The following is a 9,129-nucleotide window of genomic DNA, read 5'->3' as shown; positions in this document are numbered from 1 at the left end:
AGGTTAAGGAATGTTGTGGAGTGCATGGAGAAGTGTGGTATATATGAAGTGCTGCAGTGAGGTGTGTGTGTGTGTGTGTATGAGTGAATGGGTAGACAGAGAGAGCTGATAATGCAGGTTCAATTTAACTGGCTGTCAATTAAACTTGATAGGGCCTTTGAGCAGCTGGCTCTTGACACAGGTGCAAATCAGCTTAATCAGCAGTGCAGTGCGATAGACCTCTGAAGTTCGCCTACAAAAAAGCTTCCCATATATGGGCAGTTGGCTTCAATTAACTCCCGGATCTCCTTATATGGGCAACAGGGCAGCTTCAGAGGTCTATGAAAAGTCAATGGGGAAAAATATTTTGCTAATATTTCAAAAAGTATCAAGTTTACAGAACTGAAATATACATAGACTTAGTCTTATTTTCAAGACCTACGTAACAAAGTTTGAACCAAGTTTCTACGTTAAACGGTTGAAGCTGAATAGGACCTGGTTAGGAGAATAAGAAGAAGAAGAAGTAGAAGAAGATGCCCAGGAAGAACAGAACAGTGCATTTGCATGCACTGTAATAAATAAAAAAAACAGGTAGACAGTGCTAGTGTCATTTCATAAGGTCGTTGTAGCCTACCTGCATGGGAACACCCAGGCTATCGGAGCAGGCTAATCCCTGCAACCACCTAGCACATCTTTGTCTACTAGGCTATGGCCAATGTTTTCTAATTAAATTTGCAATGTGTAAACTTTGTTGATATTGTATCTAATGCATTATCAGATTTGTGTTAAAGGGCTGTTAGTCTTCATGGATTCGTTGGCGGTAGCCTATAGTATTAGCCTAGTTATTACCTCTAGTAGCCCAAGCTATTTTGCATCAGCCTAAGCTGCTGTGAAATGAATGTTGTTGTCAAACAGGTATTTTGGCACTTATTACCGGATTTAGGGCTAATTGGTGTGTGGTCGATCTTTATGCGCTCTTTAGGAGCATGACTGACAGATGACGAGTTATGTGCCCGAAAAAAAAGACGGGTAGGCCAACACCAAAAAAACAAGTTTAAAAAGATGCCTGGAGCGTCCCCCTGACACAAGACTTAAATAATCAAATTTACAAAATAATACTGTAAGTGATACACAAGACAAAAGATGCCGGACGAAGAAATACGTAAGACTAGGCTAGGCCTACTTTGTTGTTGTTGGGGGGGGGGGGGGGGGGTCAAGATAGCAACAGGTCGTTACATCCTTTAATTGTCAAAATATTAGCCTCCATAATGTTCAATAAATGTGGCGCATATGAGGTGGATTACTTTATGAAAAGTGAGCATCAAGGGCAGGAAAAATGACCGTTTAGACACTAGGACTAAGCCCCGAATATTTTCAGACGCCCCATCGGGCAGTTTTCAATCTGTAGGCCTATTGTTGAAAACAAAACAGATTGAAATATTCAGCCTCATTTTATACAAGCAGAACTAAACTATTTGAGGAAATAATTAGATTCCTGGCCATTTTTACAGTCTATTGACCTATTAAAGATATGTGATCAAAGATGGCCATGTATGGTGCGTAATGGAGATTCCAAAGCGCTCTTCTTTGGTCAGCACCAAGGAGAGCGATCGCAGATAGGTTCGACCAAGGCACCGACTCTTTTTACAATGCAATAAAATATGAAGTAATTTAAGGCCCACGCCCCGTTGGCCTGGCCCATCCTAAACTGGAAACCTGGCGTCGTGCCTGGTACAATATCTTTTATCTTGTGACGTGGGGGAAGCACGGACATATATACCTTGCCCCAACTAAGAGGGTAGTTACAGCACACCATGGCTCTCCAACTACAGCTGTGTCTCATGGTATCTCTCAGTGCCTTTATTGGTTCTCATGCACTCTCCCGTCCAAGCAATGGGTTGCGCGACTGTCGTAAAACCATAACGATCCCGGCACTAGAAGTGTTGCCCGGTGGCGGCTGGGATAACCTCCGTAATTTGGACATGGGAAGAGTGATGAACTTAAGTTATTCCCAATGCCAAACCACAGAGGATGGAATCTATCTCATCCCTGATGAAGTGTTTGTTATTCCACAGAAGATGAGTGGACTGGAGACCAATTCGGAGTTAATCTCTTCGTGGCTCGACCAACGGAGTACCACCTCTTTCTCAATCAACGCAGGAGCTTCCTATAAACAAATCAACGGAAAGTTCTCTGTAGAGTTTCAAAGGATGAAGACTCATCAGGTCCGGGAGACTGCTGTTACTACCCTTGTACAGGTAGGTGTGCAATGTGCTATCGTACAACTCAATGGAATATGCACATACAGACACACACACACACACACACACACACACATATGCGCATTATCATGGTTGGGGTTTTTTTCCACCTTGGGTTGTCCGTATTTTATATGCAGTGCACTTGGCTCACACAAGATGCAGGTCCGATTTGTGATCCACATACTGTACAAGTTCAGATGTCAGAAATCAGAAATGGGCACTTTGTTCTTCTTAATCATCATCCGGTTCAAACCATCACATGGTGGCAGAATGTGGTCAACCCAAGGTGAAAAAAAAAAACATCATGATGATGTGTTTGTTCAACTGGAACTTTTTGTTGCAGCACAAATAAGCACATCTCACAGCAATGTTATCTCAAGCCACAAATTGAACATCCTTATATTTCTATCAACTTCTTCTAGGTGCGGAGCCATATGTACACGGTGAAGACGTTTCCAGACTTCACTCTGGATTCCCGATTCGCCCACCAAGCTGAGGAAATTGCCGATGCTATCGTAAACAACCAAACTAGGCAAGCAGCTTACCTGTCAGAGAGGCTAGTCCTTGACTACGGCACTCATGTGATAACCACCCTTGAAGCCGGTGCCTCTTTGGTGCAAGAGGACTATCTCAAGGCATCTTACGTTGCCGACAGTGCACTTTTCAAAACTGCAGTGACGGTTTCTGCCGGATTTAAGTTTTCAAAAGAAGTTAACTTTAATTTTGGCAGCAATCTCTCTTATGAAACGTCAGAAACTCGCAGTTATGAGGGAAATGTGACGTACTCTCTGACTCAGAGCCATGGCGGGGCTTCGTTCTACCCTGGCATAACTTTGCAAAAATGGCAGGAGAGCACTCTCAACAACCTGGTAGCTATAGATCGCGCAGGTTTGCCGCTGCAGTACTTTCTTTCCAGGGCTGCGTTTCCCAACCTTCCCGAACCAACCGTGCATAAACTGGCCACTTCTGTGCGTAAAGCTATAGAGCGCTACTATGCCGTTAACACGCGGCCAGGGTGTGTTCAGCAAGAGTCTCAGAATTTCAATTTTCAGGCAAATGTAGATGACGGTAGCTGTGAGGGTGCAGCAACTAACCTGAGCTTTGGTGGTGTCTACCAGCAGTGCACCAAGCTCACACAAGATGCAGATCCAATTTGTGATGCACTTACTCAAAAAAATCCAAACACTGGTAATTACACCTGTCGTGAGCCATTCACACCTACCCTCTTACAATCTCAGGAGGTGGCGGAGAAATATAATCGCAAAAAATGCTCTTTTTTTGTGTGTAGAAACGTATACTATGTCAGACGCGCCAAAATTGATACTTATTGGTGTTCTACAGACACAGTAACACAAAAGTATTCCGGGTATATTTTTGGGGGGCTCTATGGCCCATCGCTAGAGAACCCTCTAACCAAATCTAATAGCTGCCCTCCCAGCTTTATCCCTCTAAAACTGCTTGCCAATGGACTGGTGGTGTGCCTGAGCAATGACTATGAGGCAGGCTCTCGCTTCTCCGTGCCCTTTGGGGGATTCTTCAGCTGCAAGTCTGGCAACCCGTTCATGAATGGCCAATCTCGCTGTCCGCCACAATTTAGTCAGCACCTGGCCGCCATAAGCGACGGGTGTGAAGTGCTCTACTGCGTCCAGTCAGGTATCTTCACTGGTGGAGAGTTGACGCCCGTTCGCCTTCCTCCCTTCGTCGTCGCCCCAGTTACCTACATGCCCCTCAGTTACAACAATGTGACTGTTGTGACTGAGGGAGATAAGGCCTGGATACGAGTCAAAGGCACAAATATGTGGACACTGACCAACGCAAATGAGATCGAAAAGGTATTAAATAAGATGAACCACCCTGGAGGGGTTGGCGCTAGCGTTGGCATTGTTGTTGGCATTCTCGCACTGGTTGCACTGCTAGTTGTAGCTGGGGTTTTTATGATGAGGTGGAGATCAACTGTGCCTCAGACTGGCATGGAGACGTCGAGTTCTAGATCAGAGGGAGAGAATGACAACCCAACCCAGCCCCTGCTCATACATGTATAACTCCCCAGGATACTAGTCTCAATGTCAGGGTTCATGCAAGATAGAACCAGGGAAAGTTGACAGAGAAAGGTGTCATGATATATTTTTAGGGCTGTCAATCGATTACAATTTTGAATCTAATTAATTACATACTCTGTGATTAATTAATCTGAGTTAATCGCATATAGAATTTTTGCTGTGAAAGCATTTTAAATATCTCAATTCAAATGAATCATTGAATAATCATTAAAGTTCAAAAACTGTTTTATTATTACTTTCACTGTTCAAATAATGGCCGTAACAATCTATAATATGACCTAATATGCTGAGGAAATGAATTCAAAAGTGCCTCGGGGCCTCAAAGTCAACACTGTTTCTTTGCATTGATTTGGTACCTTAGAGGTCAAAGGTCACAATCGATTAATCTGTGTTATTTTTTTTTAATCAGTTAATTTTTCGAAAATGTATTAATCGAAAATAATCAGTTAATTTGACAGCCCTATATATTTTCTTTTTACCATACACATAGTCTGACTTGTACTTTTGTAGTCAAAGCTGCCATTCAGGGTCTGTCTGCAATAAGATTAATCTTAACTAAGTTTGCCTTGATAACTGCTGGGAATGTAATTTGTAATAACATGTAGCATTAAAACAAGAGGCACACCTGTTTCACATGAATAGAGAATGAAGAATACGATCTTTTTTTTTCTTTTCTGAATGTTATGATTGTCAGAGGAGAGCATATGCCACAATCAGTGAAAAGCTAATAAAAGATAATAAATAATTTACTGTGTGGCTGTTTCATTTCTTTCTCAAATATTTTCTAAGTTTTGTGTTATAAGTGTCCTTTTATTGATTTTTCACTGAAATAAACTGTTTATTTCCCAGAATGTGATAATGTGTACACAATGTTTTCCCGTGTCTTAGTTACATTCTGAATGAATGAAACTTTTCTGTTTGTTCTTGTGACTGACCTACTGTACACACTGTTGTTTTGATAGAAATTGATCGTATTCAGCAAGGTGGGATACATTTAAGGCAGAGACTATTTGCACCCGGGTGTAAATAATGAACATTACTATTTACACCCGGGTGCAAATAATCAACATTACTATTTACACCCGGGTGTAAATAGTGTAATAATCAACATTACTATTTACACCCGGGTGTAAATAGTGTAATAATCAACATTACTATTTACACCCGGGTGTAAATAGTGTAATAATCAACAATACTATTTACACCCGATGTCTAACATCCATGTTCTCTGTCAATAGGCCTGTGTATTTACCAGCTCTACAGTAGGCTAGGCCTAATAGTTTTGAACAGTTTTTAGCTGTTTTGCCATGTCTGGGTTACTTGGAAGTGATTATACAAATATTAGGGTAATGAGTGGTCATGTGGTAGCTTCATCAAAGACAAGCTACTTTAAAGAGTTGTTTTCTGAGTTGTCTTCCAGGCAGCGCTGCCACTGTTGACTTAAAAACACTTAATCCTACTCCTAACCTTAACCCTAACCTTAACCTAACCTTAACCCTAACCTTAACCTTAACCCACGCCTAAGCGCCTTCCAGGCAGCGTTGGGGGCTCAAAGTCAAAACACAACCTTTCTAACAACTAGGCTACTGAAGCCTACTTCTACTTAACTCTACTCATAACTGAAATAAAACCAGTAAATCTTTGACAGGTTCAAAAAGCACAAACTCTTATTTGCCGCGAGGTAACGTCATCTAAGAAAAAAGAAGTCATGGTGCGTACTTTGGCAGGCAAAAAAAAAAAAAATAATCTGAGGTTCGAACCCAACACCTCGATCATGGTAAATCAGTCACTTTACCGCTGTACTGCGGCCCGTCGGAGTACAAGAGGAGAATACTAATTATTGACTCACTTGTTGGGGTTGCTAGGTAACGGTAAACAAAACAAAAAGATCGTGTTTCTTGATTGTGCTTGCAAACGGACGGCTTTACCCGTTCACTGAATAAAGTTTGTGGAAATTTAGCACCACTTTACCATCTCAAATATAGTTTTAATAATCCTAACTTGTTAGATTTAGGTAGGCCATCTCCTGCCAAGATGGTCCCGCTATGTTGGATAGCACGCATTTCCGGTTTGGGTGCAAATAAGAAAATGCCTCCATTCCACTATTTACACCCGGGTGCAAATAATCACTCCGTACATTTAAACATATAAACACATTTTAAAATTACTCTTTTGGGTTAAAAATGCAGTGCTCCATTATTAGTTAGTGGATCCTATACAGCAGGGATTCCCAAACTGTGGTACGCCTACCCCCGGTGGTACGTGAGCTGCTTCTAGGGGTTACACGAGATGAAAAGGGCTATGGCGGACAGGTGTTAAAATGAAACATTTTAATCTTTTGCAATTAAGTCATGAATAAATACATAATTTCGAATCAGTTCATAATGATATGGAAACATGAAATTATGCGTTATGTTTTTATGTGTCGGATGGTGGGGGTAGGCCTACGCGAGCCGAGTCAGAATGTAGGTGGTGGTACGCGGGGGGGAAAGTTTGGGAACCGCTGCTATACAGTATTTAAGGAAGAGTCTCACTAAGGTAAACTGCCCTGCACGTTTTCTACTCTGAGCAGAAGTAAAGGCATGGGTAGACATTCAGCTTTATCTGCCACAGGTCTACATCTGTTGATTTACAGTAGATGTAGTGATCTCCAGAGCATACAGCGCCCCTCCACAACAATACTGGCACCCCTGGTTAAGATGCGTTAAAAGCCTTAAAATAAATACATTTTTTATTGTAGAAGCATACTCTCACACTGAAAATTGTAGAAAAATGTAACCTTCAACTCAAGAGAATTTTAAGGTGGGAAAAAAATCCCTGACTGAGAAATAATTATTCTTCATAAAATCACCTGTTCCACAATTATTGGCACCCCTAACAATTCCTAGGAAATAAATGTATGTAATTAAAGTATTTCTGTCATTTCTACAGTAGTTTACAAAGTCAATCAGAGTATGTAGGAACATTTAATCAGCAATTCTTAACATCCTGTTTCCCTGGGCTATCAATATGACGTGACACAGAAGCCATTTCTCTTCAACATGGGAAAGACAAAGGCATCAAGTAAGGCAGATGTGTGTCGACCTTCACAAGTAAGGCAATTAGGCCAGTCAATCTAGCGTTTGACCCATAACTAATTGCAATAGTAATCATTCAAAGTTTTTTGTGATCCCTAGGTATATCTAATTAACATATAAAAAATCTACCCATTTATATTTAGTGGAACATACTTTTTTTTTCAAGGTCAAAGGTAGCAATTTCCAATGCATTTGGCCATTTACTACTGGTGAAATGGGTAAAATTTTAAACTATAGATATCAAATTGAAACTTTCACAGTTGTTTACTCACATTAAGGCAAAGATTTTTTGTATTGCAAGTTTTCTGAAATGTGATGTTTAGATATGCAAATGAGACCAGTTTTACCTAAATATGCAATAATTTGCATATATTTCTAGAAAACTAAATCTGAACAATAGGTACAGTCAGCTTCAAAATAATTGCTGCATTTTGCTTCTATATTGGATACCAAAAGCCTATGCAAAGGGAATATTAGATATTACTTCTACTTCATATCACCTCAGAGATGAGGAAATCAAGTCAAGTCAAAATTAATGCGTTTCAATGGAAGTACATTATAGAACAAATGATTGTCAATGATATGGTATGATGGAAGTATCTCAGTGCATGCCAACTCACTTGATATGTTGTCTAATGGTCAATATCTTCCTTATGTGACTTGGCATGCATTGAGATACTTCCATCATACCATATCATTGACAATCATTTGTTCTATAATGTACTTCCTGTGAGTTGAAGAGGAGAGAACCCAGGTCGTTGGATGATTTGGAGATTTTGTGCAAAGAGGAATGGTCGAAGATCCCTCTTTCTGTTTTCTCTAATCTTGTGAAACATTATAAGGTGCTGTTTTATTAGCAAAAGGGGGTTGTACAAAGCATTAACATCAGGGGTGCCAATAATTGTGGCACACATGATTTGATGTAAAATAATTATTTCTTAATGTGGGATTTTTTTTCCTTCTTAATAAATGCACTTGTATTAAAGGTTGGATTTTACGCTTTTTTTCATTGTGGTCCTATATTATTTGAATTTATAAAAATGAATTTATTAGAAGCTAAAGAACACATCTTAACCAGGGGTGGCAATAATTATGGAGGGCACTGTATATTGCCAAAACTATTTGCTCACCTGCCTTGACTCACATATGAACTTCAGTCACATCCCATCCTTAATCCATAGGGTTTATTATGACGTCGGTCCACCCTTTGCAGCTATAACAGCTTCAACTCTTCTGGGAAGACTTTCCACATGGATCAGGAGTGTGTTTATGGGATTTTTTTACCATTATTTCAAGCGCATTTTGAGGTCACACTGATGTTGGACGAGGTGACTGGCTCTCAGGATCCACTCTAATTCATCCCAAATGTGTTCTATTGGGTTGAGGTCAGGATTCTGTGCAGGTCAGTCTAGTTCATCCACACCAAACTCTGTCATCCAAGCCTTTATGGACCTTGCTTTGTGCACTGGTGCACAGTCATATTGGAACAGGAAGTAGCCATCCCCAACCTTCCCACAAAGTTGTCCAAAATATCTTGGTTAATGCTAAAGCATTCAGAGTCCCTTTCACTGGAACTAAGGGACCAAGCCCAGCTCAGGGATGGCCACTTCCTGTTCCAACAGAGGGATTCGACTTGATGTAGCCGACTTGAGACTACTGCAAACGTGATTATTTCTAAGATTCTGATACATTTTCAAACCAGGATTGTGCATACATCATGATTGAAAACGTATCAGAATCTCAGAAATAACC

General features: G+C 40.6%; 1 protein-coding gene across 1 annotated transcript; it reads left to right on the top strand.

The window, feature by feature from the left end:
* Window positions 1–1,793: 1,793 nt before the first annotated feature.
* Window positions 1,794–5,203, top strand: LOC134070536 (macrophage-expressed gene 1 protein-like). Its single transcript, XM_062526918.1, has 3 exons — window positions 1,794–2,237; window positions 2,663–4,072; window positions 5,189–5,203. The coding sequence occupies exons 1-3, from the start codon at window positions 1,794–1,796 to the stop codon at window positions 5,201–5,203; spliced, it is 1,869 nt and encodes a 622-aa protein (XP_062382902.1).
* The last annotated feature ends 3,926 nt before the right edge of the window (window positions 5,204–9,129 follow it).

The sequence above is a fragment of the Sardina pilchardus genome, chromosome 22 (genome assembly GCF_963854185.1).
Source record: "Sardina pilchardus chromosome 22, fSarPil1.1, whole genome shotgun sequence".
NCBI lineage: Eukaryota > Metazoa > Chordata > Actinopteri > Clupeiformes > Clupeidae > Sardina > Sardina pilchardus.
Note: the sequence above shows the minus strand (reverse complement) of the source record. Positions and strands in the feature narration are given on the sequence as shown.